At 38.2% G+C, this 24,810-nt stretch overlaps 2 protein-coding genes across 26 annotated transcripts in view; one reads left to right on the top strand and one right to left on the bottom strand.

The window, feature by feature from the left end:
- Nucleotides 1–3,155, top strand: part of ccdc83 (coiled-coil domain containing 83) — a 78,390-nt gene extending 75,235 nt beyond the window's left edge. For 5 of the 8 annotated variants that reach the window (XM_059646580.1, XM_048532044.2, XM_059646578.1 and 2 more), the window contains one exon: nucleotides 862–3,155. The gene's annotated coding sequence lies outside the window, so the exon portion shown is untranslated. The remainder of the gene's footprint in view (nucleotides 1–861) is intronic. The other 3 variants (XR_009445844.1, XM_048532042.1, XM_048532043.2) reach the window with 3 other exon arrangements.
- A 1,863-nt stretch (nucleotides 3,156–5,018) lies between these two features.
- Nucleotides 5,019–24,810, bottom strand: part of picalma (phosphatidylinositol binding clathrin assembly protein a) — a 128,469-nt gene continuing 108,677 nt past the window's right edge. For 17 of the 18 annotated variants that reach the window (XM_059646567.1, XM_059646568.1, XM_059646572.1 and 14 more), the window contains 4 exons: nucleotides 19,529–19,588; nucleotides 18,077–18,181; nucleotides 11,665–11,767; nucleotides 5,019–10,828 (listed from right to left, as the gene is read on the bottom strand). In XM_059646567.1, the coding sequence (XP_059502550.1) occupies nucleotides 11,675–11,767; nucleotides 18,077–18,181; nucleotides 19,529–19,588 (258 nt within the window). In that variant the 3' untranslated portion in view covers nucleotides 5,019–10,828; nucleotides 11,665–11,674. The remainder of the gene's footprint in view (nucleotides 10,829–11,664; nucleotides 11,768–18,076; nucleotides 18,182–19,528; nucleotides 19,589–24,810) is intronic. The other variant, XM_059646571.1, reaches the window with a different exon arrangement.

Genomic DNA, 24,810 nt, shown 5'->3' with positions numbered 1-24,810 from the left:
TTTTGTGCTCCTGAGATGCTGCTTGGCCTGCTGTGTTCATCCAGCCCCACCCTTTGTTATCCTGGATAAGCTTCAGTTGTTTTCTTTGGAGCACAGAACATGGATGGGGCGGGGGGAGGGAACCTGATAGAGGTGTCTAAAATTATGAGGGGTGTGGACAGGGTGAATAGGACAGCTGTCCCCCTTAGTTGAAGGTAAATAATAATAAGGGGTCATAATTTAAAGTGAAAGGCAGGAAGTTTAGAGGGATTGGAAGAAAACTTTTTTCCACCCAGAGTGGAGGTCATCTGAAATGAATGGCATGGGAAGGTTGTTGAGGCAGGAAACCTCACAACCTGTACAACGTGCTTGGTTGAGCACTTGAAGTGTCATAAAATTCAAGGCTATAGGCATGGTGCAGGAAATTGGTACTTGTGTAAGTAGTTAGTCGTAGGTAGACTGAAGGGTCACTTCTGTACTGTATGTTTCAATAAATGAGATGACGTTATTAAAACATAGCCAATTCTTAGGGGCAATGAGTTTGACAGATGCTATTCCATTGTTTCCTGTTGTGGGAGAATCTTGAGTCAGATGGCATAATCTGAGTAAGGGGTCATACATTTAAGACAGAGGTGAAGATGAATTTCTTCTTTAAAGGGTAGCAAACCTGTGGCATTCCTTACTGCAGAGGGTTGTAGAGGTTGAGTTATTATATATATTCAAGGGTGAGATTGACAGATTTTTAAATCAAAGAAATGGGGAAGAGTCAGGAAAATGGAGTTGAAGTTGCATGTTCTGGTAATATCTCAGCAATGACCATCTCCAATGACATAATCTAACCACTACTCTCAGACTTAATCTCACATTATCAACATCCTGCAGGTTACCAATGATCAGAAACTCATCTGGACAAACAGTGGCTACAAAGAGCAGGTCAGAGGCTAGGAATATTGTGGTAACTCACCTCTTGACTCTCCCAACTCTGTTCATCATCTACAGGGAACAATTCAAGAGTGTGATGGAATACGCCCCACTTGCCTGGAAGAGTGCAGCTCAAACTCAAGAAACTAACACCATCCAGAACTAAGCAGCCTGCTTATTTAGCAGCGCATCCACTCCCTCCACCAGTGACAGTGACACTCAGTAGCAGCACTGTGTACTGTCTGCATGATGCACTGCAGAAATTCATAAATCCTTAGATAGCACCTTCCAATCCCATGACCTGCTTCATCTAAAAGGACAAAGGCAGCAGATACATGTGAAAACGATTTGCAAGATCCCTCCAAGTCATTCATCATTCTGACTTGGAAATACAGGCGTTCCTTCACTACTGTTGGGTCAAAATCCTAGAATTTCTTCCCTTCAGCACAAGGGCTGCAGCAGTTCCAGAAGGCAGCTCACCAACATCAGCACAAAAGCACAACAAAAAAAATGGCAAAAAAATGCTGGCCTAGTGACACCCACATGTGAGTCAACAAAAAAAAAACCTCAGGTAACCTGCTGATATCTCTCACATCCCATATCCTCACCACAGCTTACCTTCTACCTGACATAGCAAGAACAGCAGATGCTGAAGTCACGGATAGCAAAGTGTGGAGCTGGAGGAACACAGCGGGCCAGACAGTATCAGAATAACAGGAAACCTGACATTTCGGATTGGGATCCTTCTACAGAAAATGGGGAGGGGCAGGGAGCTCAGAAATAGAACACAGAACATTGAACAGTCCAGGCCCTTCAGCCCACAATATTGTGCTGACCTATCATCCTAAGATCAAACTATCCTGCATACCCTACAGTATACTATCATCCACGTGCCTATCCAAGAGTTGCTTAAATGTCTCTAACATATCCAACTCCATTACCACTGCAAGCAGCACATTTCATGCACCACCACTCTGCGTAAAGAACCTACCTCTGACATCTCCCCTTATACCTTCGTTCAATCACCTTAAAATTATGCTTTCTCATAATGGTCATTTCCACACTGGGGAAAACAGTCTCTGGATATCAACTGGAGGAGTCCCAATGTCACAATGATGCCATCCACAAACCGGAGGAGAAACACCTCAAGTTCCATCTTGGGAGCCTACAACTCAATGCCCTGAACATGGATTTTACCAGTTTCAAAGTTTGCCCACCGCTGGCCTCATCCCATAACCAACCCTCCCTCTCATCCTCCTTGACCTGACACAACCAATCCATTTTCTCTCCCACCATTTGCCCCTCCTGCCTCACTGACCAATCCCGACCACTGCCTACCTGCACTCACCTATTATCATCCTAAATACCTTCCCCATCCCCCCCTGCTCTCTATTTATTTCTGAGCTCCCCTCCCCATTTCTGAAGGATCCCAGCCCCAAATGGCAGTTTTCCTATTCCTCCAGCTACACACTTTGTTACCTTCTACCTGGTTTTGTTTTATTGGTAAAAATGGATACATTATTCCTCTTGATCTGAAGTCACTGATATAGATTACAAGTCTGGGGCTCCAGCATAATTTTCGTGGCACTCAACTCGTCACAGTCTGTCAAAATTGAAAAATCTCATTTATACCCACTCTGCTTCCAGTCTGTATTCTCTATTCACAATGTTTCATTCCCAACATCATGAGCTGACGGGTTCGGAGGAAGGGTCACCAGACGCGAAATATTAATTCTGTTTTTTTCCTTCACAGATGCTGCCAGATCTACTGAGCTTTTCCAGCAACTTTTTTTGTTCTGATTCACAGCAGCCACAGTTCTTTTGGTTTTCATGAGCTCACACCCTTGGGACCTTAAAGATCATTTAGAAATTCAACTACATACATTTCCTGATTCTCCTTTATCTGTGCTACTATTTAGAGTTAAATAAAATTTCTAGTTTGTAAGATCATGTTGACTTGCTGTAATCATACTCTGCTTAAGAGTTTTCTTAGAACTTCCCAAATAAATTGATTCCAGAAAGGAATGGTTGATGTCAGGCTAACTGGACAGGAGTTCATGTGTTCTCTCTCCTTGGGTACAGTTGCCGACTTCAAAAATCTAGGAATGTTGTGGAGTCTACAGGAATATGAATAATTATATGCAGCATTTCCATCATCTCAGCAGCTCTGTATTTTTGAACCCTACACCAGTTTGAATTAGTTTTTGAAATTTTTCCTTTTATTTACCAACATTTATTTTAGTCAATTTATTCAATCAGCCTTTGCCAACTTTCACCTCAAGCTTATGTAATATGTTTTATTAAAATTCTGTTGTGATTGGACTGTCAAGTTCAAACTTGTGGAATTCTGTTGGATAAATGGTCACAATTTCTGTGCATCCTTTATTGAGATTAATAATAATTAACCCTTCCTCATTACACAAGAGATCTGAAATAGCCTCAGTCTTTAGTACCACAACATACTGTTTCAGAAATGCACTTTGCAAACTTATCTCAGAGACCACCTTTGTCCATATGCTTTTTCTAGCCTATAACGTTTAAAAGTCCCTACAATTGAACTACCTTTGTTACATGAACCAACAATACACCTATGTCGGTACTTACCAAACCTTTTCTCACTGTGGCTCCATTTCAGGCCTTGAACATTGCCATGACTTCTCACTTAGCAGAACTGGAATCAAGCCTCAAAAGATGAAATATCTAGGTCACATCCGTTTTTATGAAGTGTGGTTTAAAAGGACCGTCACATCAATTAATAACTCAGGCATGGCTCCACAGCACATTGCTGCCTTAGAGCCCCAAACCTCAAAACTATAATGCTCCTTACTATAGGAAATTCCTTTCTTACTTCCTCTGCCAAGATGCCATGGTCAGTTTGCTAATCATTTTTTTAAACTTCTAACTATCCCTGAGCCTCCTTTGCAGCAATCTTTAGGATCCCATACCTGCCTATTTGCAGTCATACCCTCTTGTTGCTGACCATAGGCCAAATATGATGTACTAGTTTAAAGGACTGCACCACTCCCCTGGACTCAAGTACAAAAGTAACCAACTCCTAATACCTTAGTGTATAAAACTCAGACTCCAGCTAATCAACCTTGAGTAGCCTGGGTATCTTTTGGGCTATCAACATTGCTGTCTCGCAGCTGTACACATACAGCCACAACAAATCATTTTGCCCTGCCACTGTTTTATTTATCTAACAAGGCTAAGTTTAGAAATGTCACTCAATTGTTGACTCCTATCTAGTTAAACTATTTTCAGCTTATTCTCAAAATTTGAACTATTTCTTTCAGGTTTTTTGTACAGGAAACAATTTTAAAAAGTCATATAACCAATCATATATCTGAGCTCCTAATTTGTATCTTCAATCTATGCAGACGGAGGATAAAGGTATGAAAAGCAACAACTGCTAAGTCAGCTTCCTGTCACAATAATTAACACCTCTTAGGCAACACCATTTGCAATCAACTGACAACTTTTTTTTAAATACAACTTCCAACTTTAAAATTCTGACTGTTCATCTAAGTTATAGCTTGAGCAAAAGTTAAGTTTCATAACTGTATTAAGTTCCCAAAATCCACCTCACTACACAGCACAGTTAAAGCTCCTTAACTCAGTCATGCTCCAACTCACCCCAAAAACAGTTTTAGAACTTTAGTCTCAACTTGTTCTTATTTTCATTTTCTATGAACGTGAGTCACCGTTCCTGTACAAAGCCCAAAGCTGCCACAGGTTTGAGTTTGTGGAAAGGATTTATTGTTTTACAATCAGGTGATCTCACCAGTAGCTGTGAATGTTATTCTTTATTAAATAAAATTTAAGGGAAATTATAGTTAAACAGCAAACAGTTCAGCTGTCCAAAAATAAGCTTGATTCAGAGAATTTTAAAAATGCTTCTTTGTCAAAAATTATGACCACACAAGAGCCTAAGGAAAGCACTGATCTCAAGAATGTAAATGAGATTTACTCATTCTCAATTCTACTTTCTTAAAGTTAGAAAAAATGATTTAGCGTAAAATACTGGGGATGGTAATATATTTGTCATCTGTTTCAACTTCCTGCACAAAATCTTGATGTACTCAGGATTTTCAAAAGTTTCATTTACACCACAGGCCTTAGGAAACATGTCTGGCTTTATTTTTTTTTGTAAATCCACAGTGATGCAAAAGTATGAGAAATCTGCATCCAAATTTCAATTACAATGCAATTTTTATATTCAGTAAAGAATTTATAGTGTACATTTCAAAATGGCTAATGGATACAGTGAGATTTAAGGCAATAATCCAAACCCAGTGCATGCTAAAGTATTTCCACTTTAAGGATGTGAAAAATACATCGAGTTGAATAGTGCACTGCTTCCGTATTCATCAAACTTCCTCCTTTGTGACAGGATAAAACAGAGTAAGGACACAATCATGTACAAAAAGATCAAATATGTATTTATATAGCATATTAGAATCTCTCTCAGACGCATGCCAAAGAATATTGCTTTCTTATTGAAAAGGCAGAATGTATGATTTGATTTTTCATTTACAGTGATCTGTAGCAGTTTGAGGTTGGATTAAGATCACAAAGCTGCATTGTCAACATGGATCAGAATGGTTCTTATATGCTAACAGGATTGATACAGTGAATATAGAAACAATTTAACTGGTCAGCATATCCTCCTGGGTTCTAAATGTACTATTTCATATATGTTCAATTGGGGTGCTTAAACGTGTTCTTATTATCCCTTCACTTTGGTTATTGATAAGTGTCTCATTAGTACTGTATAATCTACAGAAAAGGCCTTTTATGCAGTAGGAGACTATTGTTAAGGAAATGAATGAAGAGATCAAGAGTTCAAGGAACTCTTCCAATTTTAGCTTGGGAAGTCAAAGGAGGAAGTATAATTGTATTCAACTGTAATTTCATGAGCTTTGGGAGTAAATAGGAGTATAAATATAAGAGAGCAACATTAGGCTTGGATATGATGCCTCATGTTCGAGTTGTCTGTCAGAATTCGCACTTCGCTCATACACGAAGAATGACTGATTAAAATACTAAAACGGCAACAATACCCAGTGGAATCATACACCAAGCACGAATTGATTCCTCTGAAGCGCATCAAAATAATGCCATGTTCAAACATACACACTGTGCTCAAGAAGAATGTGTCAAAATCTTATGATTTACAAAGGAGAGCCTCTTATTACCTTTACTGCACCTAACAATTATTAAAGCTGTATAACCCAATGGTGCTACTTTTAAAATTTTGGAGAAAGGTAATCACTCTGAAATGTTATTGGTTGAACACAACTGCTGTTTGATCTGAATATTTCCAGCATTTTCTATTTTGTTCATAAGCTTGTTCAATTAGCTCCCAACATTTTATAGTCAAAGTCAAATGTTTTAATTATTACCATCATCCCAAAACACTTTATTCTCTCCTTTATCAGAACCACAAACTAAATCAGAGTTTTGTGCAATGTATCTGTATCTTCCATCTTTGGGAGATTGATAAACAAGTTAGGCACCAGGCAATTTTAAGATGATAGCAACTGTCAACTGCCACCTGCCATTCAGATTTGACCACAAGATCACAAAGATTTTGCTGCTAATTCAATAAAGTGTTTAGTCTAAAACAGCACAAAAATCAGACAATGACTTTAAATTTTGAGTAAATATTAAGAATTTAAGACACTTCAAAACCATGGAATTATTTCACTCATCTCCACATTGATTTAGGCAGTCAAGGTGTTTCTTCTTTGAGCACTTACATAGTCTTTCTGACTTAATTTAACTCATATCTGCCAACAAAGCATTTTCAACCTCCAATGAAACATGATGTTTTGGCAAGAGAGCTAATTGCAAATTGAAAATTGCATTTTCAATTCTCCATTTCAATTTTCAGCTGGAGTATTGACAGGATGCTGTGGCTTGAATTGAAAATATTGAGCAATAAGAATCTTAATTTCAAATTGATTACGGGATAGGAGACCTGACCGTCTCAACTTGCTAAGTTAGATCAGCTGATTTTGAATTTGTGCCAGGGCAGAATTTTGAGAGGGGAATTTTGTGCATCTGTTTTATCAATAATTAACCCAATATAGAAAATTAGGGAATAGTTCAGAGTCAAGTTTCACTCTATTAGTGCCATACACACTAACATCCACAGATGTGCAAATAGTTGACAAGCAATAAGCAGCACTGAAGTCTGGAAGACCATAATGTTACTTCAGTAATCAGTCTGCTTGTCTGGAGAATTTGGACATCAGTATTACAAGCAAGCATTTACAAAGTCTGATGTGAAATTGTGTTGCCAAAATTACACAGGAATATACCATGAATGGGAAAACAACAAAAAACAAAACATTTCCCCATGTGTTAACAAGAAGTCTTGTTATTGGTTGTTGGATAGTATTTCATCTGTGTTCTGCCAGGGAGTAGGACAAACTGGAGTAAATGTTTAAACAAAGAAAGAGTCTAATGCAGATTTGATCAAAAAATTTACTATTCTTTAGAACTAAGCATAATATATGTCAAATCAGTCAGCAATGTCACATGCAAAGCATCAAATTTTATCCATACGTGTGACTTGCTTACACTTCTGGGAAATATCTTTTCACTGATATAACAAAGGTGTAGAACTGGATGAACACAGCAAACCAAGCAGGCTCCTCTGATGCTACTTGGCCTGCTGTGTTCATCCAGCTCTACATCTTGTTATCTCAGATTCGCCAGCATCTGCAGTGCCTATTATCTCTAATACCTTTTCACTGTCAGTTTCCAACTCACAAGGAGTAAAATTTAACTAAATTGTCAACAAGTTACTCCAAAGTCAAACTGTGGCAACACAGATGATTCTCTGGCTGCAGGCTATTAAACTGCAGCTTGAGGAGTGAGAAGAGGTGAGAAAAGTAAGATAAAAGGGAGATGGGAGGAAGGGGTACTGTAGTAATGTAAACACCTTGATCATTTCTGTTATCACTGATCTGGGCCCAACTCCATTTAACCATCTTTCATAACCTGAGTAAATACTTACTGACTTTAGTCTTGAAAAATTTAATTGACCGAACATCTGTACCCTTTTGCAGAAGGAAACTAAATTTCACTAAATTTGAACGTAAAACCTATTTCCTACCTTCACTTCTCAATGGCTTAGCTGGAATTTCACATCTTTGAAATTGCATTCAAGTCCCCACATAGAGAAAACAGTTTGTCTATAACTGCCCTACTGAAATCTCTTTATAAATTACGCCTCAATACATTAACTCAATGCAATACAATCCACGTTTCTGCATCTCACCCTCAACATAGCCCTTTAAATTCTGTACCATTCTGGCATATCTATGCATAATTCCCTCCCAAGGTCTTACACTGGTTTGTTCTCACAAACAAATGCTGCACCCTACAAGAGTCTAAACAAGTTTCTGTGCAACTGATACAAATCTCACTCCTTGTGAGATTAAAGCCAACATTCTAATCGCCTTGTTACCTTTTGTACAGAGTATTAACATATGGTAAGTTATGCGCATGAACATTCAATCATTTCGCTCCTCAATTGTCAGCAAAATATTGTGGATTTACCTTGATTCAATCCAAACTGGATGGGCTCTCTCAAACAAATGCCACAGAATTGACAAAATGATGTAACAACATAATATCCTGCTTTCCTCTCAAAGTTATCATACCACTTAACTTCATGTCATTTGCAAACCAGATACAGAACTTCCTATGCCCTCATCTAAGGCACAAAAGGGAGGCCTCAGTGTAGATCATTATGAAACACCACATCACACTATGCCACAAATAAACCATTTTAATTTCTGTGAATCATACCAACCAGCTAATTAATAATCTATGCTGCGAGGTGAACTCCAATCACTGTACTCTTATTATTGGTACTAATTTTGTACTCAACCTTATCAAATTCCATTTGTATCCCCAGGTAGGCAATATTCACGAAATTACCCTTTCACCAGATTAGTGGTTTTACAAAATTCAGTGAGATTAGTTGGCCATGCCTTATTCTTTGAAAGATTCATAGCCCAATTGTCTTGAAGCAGTGCCCCAAGATATGTCCAGAAGTCACAACGTAAAGAAGGCAACATTTTTGTACAACTGTCTTAAGTGATTTCAAGACAGTATTTTAAGTTGAAATTTTTACCGTAACATTTTTTTCATTTCAGTTAAATCAATATCAATTGACATCTGACATTTGTGGCAAACACAAGTGCACATTTTTTTTAAAAAAAGGAGAGATTACACAATAAACAAATAGAATCATTGACATTACTGATATCCATTTTTTCCGATGAATCCTGAGCAACTTTACCGCGAAGAGTTAAAACTTTTGAAGATCTGTTCAAATGGTCAGATAATGTCCGGCAACAAAGCCTTTCCATTGATGAAAAAGATCAATGTGACATAACAGCTTACCTACAAATGCTTGTTTTTTTTAAATTAAATAATGCAGAATTATTATATCCACGCACAGGATCTATTGGAATCAAGAGATGTAACTTGGACCTAATTGGTAACAAAATGTCAGTGAAAGCTGCTCTTTATTTGAAAATCCACCAAATTTTCCCCTAACATACATTTTTTTTTCATTTAAACAAAATATATTCTGCAAAGACAATGCAGTGAAATTTTGCAAAGTTTGTGTACTGAATTGCCTTAAGCTCAAGCTATCCTTCACATCAGTGATGCAAACAGAGTTTGTTATATACAGTGAGCACCGATCAACAGTGCCTTGCGTTACATTTTATCTTGCTTTACTTTTTAAAAAAATTCTACACAGAAACTATTCCCTCATTTCCAACTTTGTGTAAACAAGTCTTCTTAGAACCAACCAAGTGAAGACACCATGAGTGGACATTTAAACAAACATTTTAAGTGTTCTGAGATCTGCATATGATTTGGAGTCCTATGGAGGTAGAGGATCTTCGTGAACTGAAGGCAATTCTTTACATTCTAGTCAGGAAAGGCAGCATTAAACTTTGATGTAAAATAATGACGTGCTGAGCATAGAAAGGCCCTCCCAATTATGCTAATGCCAAAATACAAAAGTAGTAGTTTGCAAGTCAATAACTGTTCCATTGCAAAATCCTAGGCACAGAATTAACTACATTGATTAATACAATATTCATTCTAAATTCCATACAAATGCAGGATTGAGAATCTGCCTACAAATAATTGTACAAGGGTAAGTAAACTGAGTTACAGAATATTTAGTGCTTCATCTTTCAAATAACAGCATTTTCCATTCAAACTCATGTTTTCATCTAACCTGATGAAGCCTGCACATTCATATTAATCCTCACAAAGCATCCGATGCAATGTTGTTACTTAATCTGACAGTCATAAATAAATATAAACATAGTACACAAGGAATGTCTACTGCAAACTTGAATAAAAAGTAAAATTCCAAATTGATAATTTTAGCATGATTATTCTGTGCAAGTGAAAGAGAGAGAAAGAAAAACTGATGCTTGGTGTACATACAAAAGTTACATAATTTACTGCTGCTTTTCAAAGAATACCCTACCAAATCCTCAAAATTTACAATCCAGCAGCTGTTAGCCATAAACTTATCATTCTTCAAGCTGTCAATTCTAAATCAATGTTACACTCAGCATGAGAACATAACTATTTGATGTTCTGTATGGCATTACTGGTTGGAACAATATAAAATCATGACTGAATCAGTCGTCAGCCAATCAATACAAGTCTTTCCACTTGCTGCTTAGGTTGATACATCATGTTTTCCAATAAACCTTTCACCTTGGTCATTCTGCAATCTTGTTATTATCCACATTGAGAACATCCTTATGGAAGATAGTTTCACAAACAGCGAGTATTTTGCAAGAAGAATAAAATTTGCTGCTTAGCACTTATCTTCTCAGAATGGTTCCGTTTGATGCCATTACATAAAGTGTATCTGGAAAAGATGATAATTGAAATAGCAGGGCAAATATCAGACAAATAAGACTTCCTTACAGTAAAACATTAATTTCAGGCTTCCTTGAAAATCAAACTTGTCTAAAAGTACAAATTCTTGACCAAAAAATTCAATTTTCAAATTGAAATGAGTTTCTATGTATGCAAGATAAGGATATTCAGTATACAACGTATTTCAGCCAGGCAATTTGTGAAAGAAGTGTGTAAAATGCTTAAGAAACCACCCTCCCCAAACCAAAAAAAGTGAGAACTTCAGACTTTAAACTATCTTATTAATAATAGGTGTGAAGTGCACTACGGACCTTTTATTGTTTAAAAACACTGTACAAAGTCCAAGTTACAAATTTTGCCTGTAACGCTTTCTATAGGTGAAGAGTGAAACCACTGTATTAATAGGAAGTACTGTATGAATTTGAAAACCTTATTTTTTGTACAATTTTATGAGATGCATTTGAAACTTGTTCTGATTGTGGGGAACTGGAAAACTAAACAAACCAACATGTAAATTCACTAAGAGTCTTACAGTCAGAATTAGTTTGTTGAGCTACAACCACCACAAAAAAATCTGCATGCTAATTAAAATACTAACAATCCATACGCAAAAGAAATGAACAGAATTACAAATCTCTATGAAGCACAAGTACACCACGACATACATACAACAAGAAGGCTCTTTTAACATATCTTGTGCGTGATAACCAAATACTGCAACAACACTGCTATTATAGCTGGCTTAGTCTAATGGTTTTAATGTGCTTGCTCTGAACATTACTTAACATAGAAAACACAGATAAACACTTATTACTCCAGGAATACCTTGTCTGTTCTACAAGAAATCCTTGAGAGAGAGCTCTGCAAACGGATCCTTTCCGGGGGCTCTAGGAGGACTTTGATTAGAAGGACTTGAGGCTGTAGGCAACTATTTCAGAAAGTGAAGAAAGAAAGTGAAAGCAGAAAATGCAAAGGGTTGGACATGAGAATTCAGTGACAGCAGTGCAGAACTGTCATTTTAGCAATAAAGCCATTTTTTTTTGCAAGGATTCAAGTTTTGTGCAAGTATAGATATACAGATAAACTTTTAAAATTCATTTGTAATTTAGGAACTTGAAAGTTTTAGCTGTTAGAAACTAATTTTTGATTTAAGAAAGAGGTGTTAGCAAAGGAGTAGAATTTAACCAAACCAATATTATAAGACACATGCAGCACTTCTATTTCCTAACTAAATCTGGTCAAGTTGTATCTGCAGGCACCTCAAGTTTAAACATTTGACAGTTTGAAATGTCAAATATTAGATAGAAATCCAAACCTTAGCTTTCTGTCCTAAATTAGATTCACCAAGAAGGGAAAGGGGAATTAAACAGCATAATTACACAACATACTTGGAAAATAATTGAATACAATGCATCTCCCCACAAGATGGAGAGATACAATCGAACAGGTAATTCTGTAAAAACAAAAATCCATTTTTCACCTTGACTTTATGTAATGCAGGAAGACGAAAATTAAACAGGAATGTTAAGTGGAAACTGAATGACAGAAACAATTATATTACATTAAGTATTTAAATAAAATCAGAACTATTCGAGAATAGTTTTGAGAGGATTACAACAGATCAAAGTCATAACAACTTCCAACTTAACACAGGAATGAGGTGTAATGAGACTAAAAAGGGCTGAACTGAAGAAGAAGACATTAAAAGCCAAAAAAGACAAAGAATCTAATAAGCATAGAATGCCTAGAGTGCACAAAAAGGCCACTTGGCCCACCGAGTCTACACTGACACTTCAAAGGGTAATCTACCTACACTCATCCCCAACACTTTCCCCATTATCCTGCATCTACCATAACTAAGCCGGTCTGCACATGCCTGGACAGTACAAGACGATTTAGAAGGCCGATCCAATTAACCGGATGATGTTTGGACCATGGGAGAAATTCAAAACACCCAGCAGAAACCCAAGCAGACATCAGCAAAACATCCTCAAACTCCACACAAACGTCCAAGGCTAGAATCAAACCAGGTTCCTGGTGTTATAAGGCAACAATGCTAAACACCGTGCCATCATGCCACCCTAAAAGTCAACTGATTTTGGGAAAAAATTTCAGTATGTAGGAACAGTATATCTGAAAATATGACTGTTGTATGGTGAAGGCAAACACAAGTCAGGAAATCAAAATTTTTGGAAGGTGGAACTTCTATGCTGAAGGGAGGACATGGACGAGACCATCTCAGAAACCTAAACGTGGGGATTACAGTTTTAGGTTCAGGTGTCATGAGTCGAGTTTAAAGGAAACTGATCTTCAGAGGATGGGGGTTGCAGGGCAGTATTGGAAAAATCATGTCATAAAGGGACTGCGCATATTCCGATGAAGGGTCTAGGCCCGAAACTTCAGCTTTTGTGCTCCTGAGATGCTGCTGGGCCTGCTGTGTTCATCCAGCCTCACATTTCATTATCTTGGATTCTCCAGCATCTGCAGTTCCTATTATCACTGCGCATATTCAATGCTTGGAGGGTGGAATTTGTGGCAAAGTTACTGAATTTCTTGCATAATACAAACTTCATGCCTTCAATTTTGATAATGTCTAACTGAGGAAATTGCAGCTTATGTGAAACTGACAAAATAAGCAAAGGCACCAAAGAAGCAGTAGAACAGCACAGTTAAGTGCCATCAGTGTAGTGTCAAAACTGATCATTTTTGATAATGGTGACAAGGTTCAGTTCTTTGTTGAAGAGTGAGGGAGCAAAGAATAGATCCTGGAGTGACTCCAGTCAAAACCACAAGGGCAAGGGAAAGGTAGAAAGAGAAGAGATGGGCTAGTTTTGGATTTAACAGATCATGCAGTCTCGTTAAGCTGAACAACACAGAGGTGAAGTGAAGGCATAGTTGATCGTACTAAGGAGTGACAGGGAAATACAACACAGTCATAGTCGCAGAGGATCAGGCTTTAGGGCAATAATTGGGGGCCTTAACATACAATGCTTACAACATGAAGTTATGGGAAAGATCTGGTTGTCTAGTGATAATTCCTCTGGTAAACATTTGTAAACTATTCAAAAATGGTAGCTAGAAGTAGAAATTGTGTGCTCAATGAAGTAGCAGGATTGCTTCATAGAATAGGTGGCAATTCAAAGCAACCTACTCCACACAAGACACTTGCTCCTAGCTTGCTGGGCATCAAAGTTCATCATCTGCGAAAAGTAACTGGTTACATTACAATGCATTGTAATAGCACACAAACCTTCAGGTGATTACTTTTTAGAATTGAGGAAAACATCTTTAGAACGTTTTTCCCCCGGTTTGGTCAAGATCTATGACAATGCAAATTCTTTGTAGCTTATGAAGGGAATTAAATTTTGCAATCTATCATTTTAATTCCATATGTTAATCATCGTTTGGGGAAGGGACTGCAAAGATTGTATTTGAATTGTGCTGACCTTCAAGACAAATCCATAGTTAAAATCCTTTGTGGCATGTGTTCAATACACTCTCACTATCAATTGTTTCATTCACTATTTACAAGTTACACCAACCAAACGCAATAACTTAAACTGTCTCATGCTACACGGGAGCCTAAAGGGCATGTCTGAAGAAACACAAGATTAGAAACTTGCATTTAACACAATATAGAACCTGAAATGTCCAATATGATAACCAAAATCCTCACCACAGCAACAAATGTAGAAGCACATTGAGAAAAAAATAAGACAACCTGATTAAACCTGATTTATGGGACATACGAGTGGAAAGTTCTTTACGCAGAGGGCGGTTGGTGCCTGGAATGCATTGCCAACGGAGGTGGTAGATGCAGACACAATAGGGGGTTTTAAGATGTATCTGGACAGGTACATGGATGGACAGGGAGCAAAGGGATACACTTAGGAAAATAGATGACAGGTTTAGACAGAGGACCTCGATCGGCGCAGGCTTGGAGGGCCGGAGGGCTTGCTCCTATGCTGTAATTTTCTTTGTTCTAAACAAAGTCTTCACGCTAATTAAGATCCTAAAACTTGGTTTAAACTTGAAGCAAAGCAATGTGCAACTCAAGTCATAAACCGAGAACAGCTAGAGGGTGAATATTCGGTGACTTAAATGGCATTCACATCTAAGTACTGCTTTGCATATTACACATAGCTTTGAGAAATTGTTAGATTAATAATCAGTGTTAAGCTTCAAGACCGATTGGGGCAATGCACTGAAAATCAAGGTTCACTATTGCTGCAGTTGTTACAAACATATAAACATTTAACCAAATTATCCATATTCCACAATTTACCCAACCGACAAATCAGGTTCAAAGAAAATAGTCACCATGTGACTATACTTAAAATAATTGTTTATTACAAACAAATTGTTTTTAATTATTTATAATTAGGAAATACCAAATGCTAACGTCACAACTCACTCCCTTCTTAAATTCTACCCTTCTCGTTCAGGCAGACACAAAAATAGACAGGATGAAGATATTAAGTGCAGAAAAAGAAAAACATTAAGGAAAACATTGTTTGATAGCACCAGTCTAAATCATAAGATTCAATAACTTTCTTTCTCTTCCTTTCAATTCCTTTTTACTGTTTTGCTGTTGACATGTTGTTTGTGCACTGGTGTTCTCTTTCATTTAATTATTGAGAAATCATTCTTTAACTGTTATTAAAGCCAGTTTGTTTCTCCTTCAATTGGGGCTTTTCGAAGAAAGGCAAGTTGAAGACTGCCATCTGTTTCAGGAGACTTTTAGAGCCTCCACACAGGAAAGGGACAGAGTTTTTTAAAAAATCCTTCCCCCTTATAGGCTATGTGGTTCTCATCTTGCACTGGCTCCACACAAGCCAGATCACCTGGTTGGGAATCAGAATGTTGTTGTCAAGTAGTTATTCTCCTCAGTTTAGAACCCACTGGCTCTAAGCTGTCTACTATCAACGTGACTGTTCTAGGAAAATGCAATATTTTATACAATTCACAATTTACTCCAGTAAACATTACTCAGTCTCCTGGGTTTTAGTAGTAGGGGCGGGGGGAATTGCTCAAGGGAAGTGAGTGTACGACAGCCAAGTTTGTGACACAAAAATAGTTGGGAAGGCAAGTGGTGATGATGACTCAAGAGTCTGCTGAAGGGTATACGCAGGTTAAGTGAATGGGTTAAAAACTTGGTAGATGGGCTATGTGGGAAAAGGTGAGGTTATGAACAAAGAGAGGATTATTTAAATGAATAAAGACTGCAGAAGGCCCCAGCCCAGAAAGACTTAAGAGACCTTGTGTATGCATCTCAAAAAGCAAACACACACAGGCAGCAAGTAATGGAGAAGGCAAATGGAACTGGCCTTTATTTCAATGGGAACGAAGCATAAAATACAGAAGTCTTGCTATAAAAAAGTGCCTTGCGCCTGTCATGACAAGATCATAATTATGGCCTGTTATGAATCAACACTCCCTAAAATAGCAGCAGCTACCCACTCCAACTCTAGCAAGAAAAATACCTTGCTTGCTACGCACCATTTGTATGCAGTCATGAATCTGAAGATATGTTATCTTTCACTCATATAGATGCAATCTACAATCTTACATGCAAATTATTAATTCTACCATTCTTATTAATTCTGGGGGTCTGCCTTTTAGTGATCACAAATGGCATGCAAAAGAACAAGTGTCAGACAGCTCTGTCACTATCAACTGTCTGAGTGCTTAATTTCGGGATTTCATCCAGGTATCAGGTGGCTGATTTTTAGTTTTGCGTAGAATTTACTTTCACTGTTGTTGGGGGCTCATTCCCCTAGCAGAGAATCAAGATTTGCCCAAGAATTGTTTCCGTCTCCACCAAAGCTGCCTGACTGCCGAATATTTGCAACATTTCCTGATTATACATTTTCACAACCTAAAGCACAAAGTGTAAAGGCTTCTCATAATACACATGAACTGAAAACATTAAAGTCTAGATTTCATGAAAAAAATAATTAAGACTATAGAACATGATCCTCTGGTTAAAAATTCAAGAATCCTATGTATAAAAATGAAATGACATATTTAGTAAAAAGTAAAAACCCAGATACTGGTAATTAATCACCACCACAAAACCTCTACAGTATGTAAGTAGGCCATTTGGCCCAACGAGTCTGCACCAACCCTGTGAAGAACATACCATGCTGAATCACTACCCTACCCTACCCTATACCTATAACCCTGCACATCCCTGGACACTACTGGCAATTTAGCATGACCAATTCACCTAAACTGCACATCTTTGAACTATGGGAAAAAACCAGAATACCTGGGAGGAAACCCATGCAGACAGGAGGAGTAGGTGCAAACTCCACACAAACAGATAGTCATGCAAAGCTAGAATTGAACCTGGGTCCCTGGCATTGTGAGGCAGCAGTGCTAACCACCATTCTACCCAAATTGCAAAAACAAAGATAAATTTACGCAATGGTTTAAAACTGTTGAAAACACTATTTCTACTAACAAGAACGAAAAATGTCACTTAGTACTACAAACACTTGGGTTGTTGATTTTGCTTGCTGAGCTGGCATGTTTTCATTCAGACATTTCATCACCATGCTAGGTGACATCAGCGGAGCCTCCAATGAAGCAATCTTGTTTAACTCTACTTGGAATTTATACTGTCTGGTCTGTTATGGTGAGTACTGACATTTCCAGCTATGATCTGTATTTGTTGGTAAATGGGGTCCAATTCTACATGTTTGTTGGCATTAGGGAAATGCCTCTAGGAATTCCCCTGCATGTCTATGTTTAGCTTGGGCAACTATGGTTACCTTGTCCCAGTTGAACTGATGGCCTTCACTGTCTGACTGAACTGATATTGAGGAGAAGTCTTTGTGCCATTTTGCTGCTAGCTGACGTTTGTGTATTCTGATGGCTAGTTCTTTCCTGTCTGTCCAATGAAATCTTTGTGGCAGTCATTGCATGGTATTTTGTAAACCACACTGGTTTTTGAAATGTCTGAACAAAAAACAAGCCAGCTTGGCAAGCAAGTCAACACCTCAACCACAACCCAAGCTACAGATCTTTGCCAAAACTTCAAACGACAAATACTTTTATTTTACTAAATTAACAATGACCTCATGACAAACAAATTTAAGTACAATAATCCTATTTGATCATTTCCATTTGGATATGTAAAGATAACACTAATAGAAGCACCATAGTTTAATATTAGTGGAATAGTCCAAAGTATCAAATTATTAGACATCTTAAAAAGAAATTGCTAGAATACCTGCGCTCCAGGTACAGAACTGAAAGGGTTTGATGGTCTCATGGCTGGTTGAGTGTACATCATTGTTTGTTGTGTCATCATAGGCATAGTTCCGATTGCAGGTGGCTAATGAATAAAAAAATCTATGAACAATTTCAAAGACAGATTTTCCACCCTACAACTAGATGCAAAAAAAGCCGTTAAATTCCACAGCATTTAAAAATACATTAGAATCATAAAGTTATGCAGCATGGAAACAGACCCTTTGACCCATTTTGGCATCCTAAACAGATTTCCTAAAGTGAACTAGCCCCATTTTGCCTGTATGTTTGGCCCATATCCCCCTAAGCCTTTCTTAACCATGTACCTGTACAAATGTCCTATAAAAATGTTGTCATTGTACTCACCTCTACCACTTTCTCTGCCAACTTGTTCCGTTTGTGCACCATCTTGTGTAAAAAGGTTTCCTCTCAGGGCCCTTTGAGTAGTTGTGGATTCCCCTATCCCGGTGAGAAAAACAACTTTGGCTGTTCAAAGACGTTATCGATGATCCTGACGATTTATGAACTTTAAGTTTGTCCTTCAGCTCCAAGGAGAAAAGCCAAGCCAGCTTCTCCTTCTAACTCAAACCCTCCAGTCTCTCTATCACGCTTGTGAATCTTCTTTTCCTACCCTTTCTAGTTTAATAACATCCTTCCCATGGCAGTGTGACCAGAATTATTCACAGCACTGCAAATTCTGCCTTACCAATGACTTGTGTAGCTGTAACATGACGTCCCAACGCCTGTATCAATGCTCTGACCATTGCAGATAAGCGTGCCAAAGACATTCTCCATCACCATGCCTCCCCATGACGCCACTTTCAACGAACTATATACTTGCACCCCTAGGTTTCCCTGTTTGACAACACTCTCCATGGCCATCTTAAGCCCAGCCCTGGCTTGTCCTACCAAAATGCAACCCCTGACATTAATCTAAATTAAACTCCATCTGCCATTCCTTGGTCCACTAGCCCAATTGGTTAAGATCTTGTTGTATTAGTAGATAACCTTCTTCACTGTCCACTATACCACCAACGTGGGTGTCATCGGCAAACTTACCAACTATGCCGCCTTTATTCTCATCCAAATAGTTTACATAAATGACTAATGACAGTGGGCTCAATTGTTTGCAGCTTAAATGTGACAACAAATACAACAAGCACACAAGCCTGAATTATTTTCAAAGTTGTGGAATTTTCTCAAAGACAAGATACTGGTATGGAAGTGAAGAACAGCAGATCACATCAGGATGCCCTAATTTAGATTAATACTGTGCTACTTAGAATAGCATATGAACGAAACGGAAATAATTTGTAGTAAAGAATCCTACATCATGCAAACATTAATAATTTGTTACAAATAGATTGCCATGACTTTTCCCATCGAAGGTGAAATTATTCAATTAAATTTTCATTTTGTTTCACACACATACCATGCCATATCCCATCACTGCTGTCGGTGTTGTCGCTGGGTAAGCCATTATCGGGGGTGCCTAAGAGAAGATAATTTGAACACATGAAAGCAAAACAGCATTAATCATTACTACTATAGATAAAAAGAACAAGATCTTCAAACAGCTTTGAAATTTAAAGTCATACAACTATCTCATCAATATTTCCTACATACCAAAAGAGCAAAGAGAACTTGCATTTCTGCACTCTCAAACAGAGCCAAACAGTTTATGCAGAATAAGTTACTTGGAAGAGCAACCAATTATTTGGTCAGCAAAATGTGGTCAAATCCAATCCGTTAAATTGGCAGAGATTGTGACTTATATATTTAATATTTGAGTCGCATACAGGTAAGATAGTGAAAGCATTTAGTATGTCGCCTTTATTGGTCAGTGCATTGAGTATAGGAGTCAGGTGGTCATGTTGTGGCTGTACAGGACATTGGTTAGGCTACTTTTGGAACAACGCATGCAGTTCTTGTCTCCCTGTTATTCGAAGGAGGTTGTGAAACTTGAAAGGTTTCAGAAGAGATTTACAAGGGTGTTGCCAGGGTTGGAGGAAATGAGCTACAGGGAGAGGCTGAATAGGTTGGGCTATTTGCCCTGGATCGTCAAAGGCTTAAGTGACCTTATAGAGGTTTACAAAATCAGGAGGGGCATGGACAGGGTGAATACAAGGTATTTTCCTCAGGGTGGGAGAATCCAAAACTAGATGGCATAGGTTTAAGGTGGGAAAAGGAAGTTTTAAAAAGGACCTTATGGGCAACTTTTTCCACACAGAGGGTGGTGCATGAAATCTGGATAAAGATGAGTTTTGTTTGAAGATGCGAAATGATAATGACAAAAAGTCACATATGGGAATGGCATACACGTCCCCTACTGTCACATGGTTATAGAGTATAACGAAACGAAGAAAGGAGTTTGTCAGAAATATACATCAATGGTCATGCGGTTCTTTCTTTTTACAAAGTGATTGGGAAAAATCTCAGATGGTCAATAACAGCCAAGATGTTATGCTTTCAGGACAGTTTCTGAAACCAGAACAGTTAGGGCTAACCAGAGAGCAAGCTATACTAGCTGATGTGATGTGGCAAATTAGACATAGGGATGGATCGAGAGAAATGCACTCAAATATTTAAAAGAAATATGTGAGAACATACTGAATAAATATAGCACATACAAAACAAAAAGGGAAAGAAAAATCAAAAGAGAAGACCCACCATCTGCAGTTAACCAAAAGGGTTAAACACAGTATAAAACTTGGAGCAAGAAAAAAATGCATCCTGAAATGTGCAAGGAATTATATTAACAACCAATTTAGGAGATATCAGTTGGGCACTCCATGTAGCGCAATGCTTCTGCCTTGTCTAATGCACTGGCAAGCTGCAATCTCCAATTCTTGACTGACCTTTTAATTTTTGATTTTGTACTGTTTAGCATGCAAATAGTTCTGTTTTGTGGCTTAATGGTATTGGAGGAATGGAGGAAATGCGAGCCAAGAGGGTGGAGCAAGTCTGACATTCTTCGTAACCCCTTTTACTCCCCCGCACTAAACAAGAAGTATTTGCCAAGTTTGTACTCCCTCAAACATACTTCTCTCATCTGAAATCAGCATCAAACATGACAATGAAGGCTCTGGAAGCACATCTAGCAGATTGACACATGTATATTGTGGAATATCTGACAGATTTTTAAATCAACAACATTCATGGGTGGTAGCACTGCATGATCAAGGCACATATATGTATGTCTATAAACCTGACAATGGGACTGGAGTAGTCATACTCAGCAATATGACTACATCAGCTAAATGTGTGTTGTGCTCAAAGATGGCTCCATGACCTACCACAACAAAGACTGCATATCTACACCTCAGGGCAAATTGCAAAGTTACTTGCAGATTTGTGCAAGGATATACTTAATAGGATTTGGCTCCAAAGCTCTCACATGTATGGTTTATCCGAAAGATAAAAATGACATTCCTAAACACCCTATTCTATGCAATGTGTACAGCCCAAAAGGATGTGAGCTGTTGTAACCATTTTTAAGTTGTCCTACCAAAGAGAAGGATTTTGCAAAGACCACACAAGACATCATAGCAACAATTTCCTGAGGAAGGGTCTAGGCCCGAGGCGTCGGCTTTCCTGCTCCTCCAGTGCTGCTTGGCCTGCTGTATTCGTCCAGCTCTGCACCTTGCTGTCTCATAGCAACATTTCTATGCGTTCTTTCGGCATTGCCAAATAAGCCGGCAATGTACAACCTAAAGAAGCCACTGACATTTGCATTACTTCACCATATTGTAGCAACATAAATATGCCCCTAGTGTCTAAACACTGTCATCAATTCATGCATTCAGCAACTCATGCAATTCAATTTAGTTTCAATGATCACACACACACACACACACACACACACACACACACACACACACACACACACACGTAAATGTTATTGCCATGGGATCCAGTCTCGACTTAGGTCTTGCTGACATTTTTGTATCTTGTCACGAGAAGTATGTCTATGATAGATTGACCACTAATATCTCACCTCTTGGATACATCCGACATGTAGATACACACACTATACATTTTAATCCGTAGCAACAAAAAATTTCATTACGTAACTCCATCCTTTTCTCACATTGACCAATAAAGTGAAGACCTTACCTCAACATCTCAGCTGGGTCTCTAGGTATCTGCTGAAAGTCTATGTTAAATGTTTAATATATATCAAAAATCCTACAGCTCCAAGTGCTACAAGACCAATCTCATTGGCAAGCTCTACTGAATTGACACACTGCTTGGACCCAGCTTTGATTCCAGCCTCGGGTAACTGTCCGTGCAGAGTCTGCACATTCTCCCCGTGTCTGCGTCGGTTTCCTCCGGGTGCTCTGGTTTCCTCCCACAATCCAAAGATGTGCAGGCTCGGTGGATCGGCCATGCTAAATTGCCTGTAGTGTTCAGGGGTGTGTGGGTTATAAGGGGATTGGTCCTGGTGGGATGCTCCAAGGGGCGGTGTGGACTTGTTGGGCCAAAGGGCCTGTTTCCACACTGTAGGGAATCTAATCTAATCAACTGCTCTACAAAGTCAACTCAAATCAAACCGAGCATGGAAATTGGAAATAACTTATGGGGGGATAAAAGTCCCAGCTCTTTAAGCAGTGAATGGCAACCTGCAGATTGTTCATGGGACAATGTTGGTTCAAGCAACAATTTGTCTGAAAAAGGAAATCACTTCAGCAATAGCCCAACAGAATAAATTTGAGATAAGGTAATAAGGCTGCTTCAGAAATCAAATAGAAATTAGAATTTAAAAAAAACTGAAACCTACAAAATATACAAAAGAGCTGCTCAAAGTAAAATGTTAAAATAGCTACGGTACTGACAGGGGACCTGGCAGGGCAGACAGCGGGATTGACGCCCTTGCAGCAGAGTCTAGGGCCAGAGGGCATTCCCTGAGTCTGGACAGAGATAAAGAGAAATACATTGTCCCAGGCGGTGGTGAATCTCTGGAGTTCTTTACCACAGAGGGTTCTGTTGGCTGGGTCATTACAAATGTTCAAGGCTAAGACAGACAGATCTCTAATCAGTAAAGAGCATCAAGTATAATGCTGTAATCAAGAAAGTGGAGTTAAGGCTCATCACATCAGCAATAATCTCACTGAATGATAGAGCAGAGTCGATGGGCTGAATGATCTACTTCTACATTTTATGCCCTGACTGTATTGTGCCAAAACTCCTCTGATGACAGCTGTTCTGCAAGAAAGGTTAAGCAGATGCACCAAAGGGAAGAAAGTAAAGGAGAAGGAGCTTTGAAAATGGAAATTTGCATTTAAAAAATACTGAAGAGGTACATTCCACTCCCATTCAAATCAACATGCAAATGTCCAGTAGCACATGAAAATAAGTGACAACATTTTATGATATTGAAAGTAAGTCCCCCTTACTTACAAACGTGTTTGACTATACATCCACAAGGGCGTCATGGAGATCCAAATTTTGTCTGGATTCAATGTCCACACATGCAAAGGTGCTATGCAGTATTAATACTTTGAAATGCAGCATTCTAGCATGTATCTTCTTGTTCAATAAGAGCCATTTATATTGTCAGGTTAAGTAAAACTGATTTTGAATTACCACAATTGAAAAGAGATTAAACATTACTTTTGGTGAAAACAATGAAGCTCAACCAATTTGACTTCTTCAGAAGAGAAGTTCTGAAGAAGTCACCTCAGTTAATTCAGTTTCTCCCTCCAGAAACTGCTACACCTGCTAACTATACGAGCACAACATTTTCATTTCAGATCTGCAGCATCTAGACTATTTTGCTTTTAATGAAGTTCAAACTGATTAAAATCAACATCAATTCTAAATTTTCCTTTACCTATCAAACAGACCTAGATGTTAGAAATATGGTTCATGACATTAACTCTTTTTGCTGTAGAAACTACATCCATTGAATAAAGTTTTATATTTTATTTATCAAAGTATTTAGTGGTCCAGAAATACAGCGAGGAAAAAGAGAATTGAGTCCGTTAGTTGTGTCTATTCTTGAATTAAAGCTAAAAATGACGTAAACTTTTTTCATACACTACATTTTGAAAATAAGATGCTTTGCAGCTTATACTGGCAGGGTTTCTTTTGGCTAAAGGAATTAAACGAAAATCCACTGACCATTTTGGTCATTTTCACAATATTCATTTCCTCTACAATCAGTTCCAAACGAAAACACAGTAAAAGTACTATATACTTGTTGACTTAAAGAGTAGATCTGTGGGTGAGTAGTTAAGAATTAACTACAGTGCAGAGCATCTGAAGGCACATATACTCTAGACCAAATAAGGATGACAGATTTCCTTCATTAAAAAGGGACAACAGTGAACCAGGTGGATGAAACAATCAACCACAATTTCACAAAGCTTGGTTTATATTCTGGATTTAAATTCCATCAACTGCCAGGATAGAAACTCAGACAGTACACCAGTCTGGTGCTCTGGATTAGTGGGACACTATCATAGCACAACCGTAGTGCAGGGCTGCCACCCATGACACTAAAGAGAATTGTTTTCGGATAATGAATTAGCTTAGTCATGATGTGGATTCAAATGTTAACGCAACTCAAATTTTTAAAAAATCAGATCAGACTAATTGTAGCTACAAGTTCTCTGTACGCTGGTAGTCATTCATTATGGACAAGTCAGACACTAAGTCAGTAAACGAACAAAAAAAAAGCACAATTCCTTATGAAATTAGCTTATGAAGAAA

The sequence above is a fragment of the Stegostoma tigrinum genome, chromosome 6, assembly GCF_030684315.1.
Source record: "Stegostoma tigrinum isolate sSteTig4 chromosome 6, sSteTig4.hap1, whole genome shotgun sequence".
Taxonomy (NCBI): domain Eukaryota; kingdom Metazoa; phylum Chordata; class Chondrichthyes; order Orectolobiformes; family Stegostomatidae; genus Stegostoma; species Stegostoma tigrinum.
The sequence above is the reverse complement of the archived record's forward strand: the minus strand, read 5'-3'. Positions and strand labels throughout refer to the sequence as shown.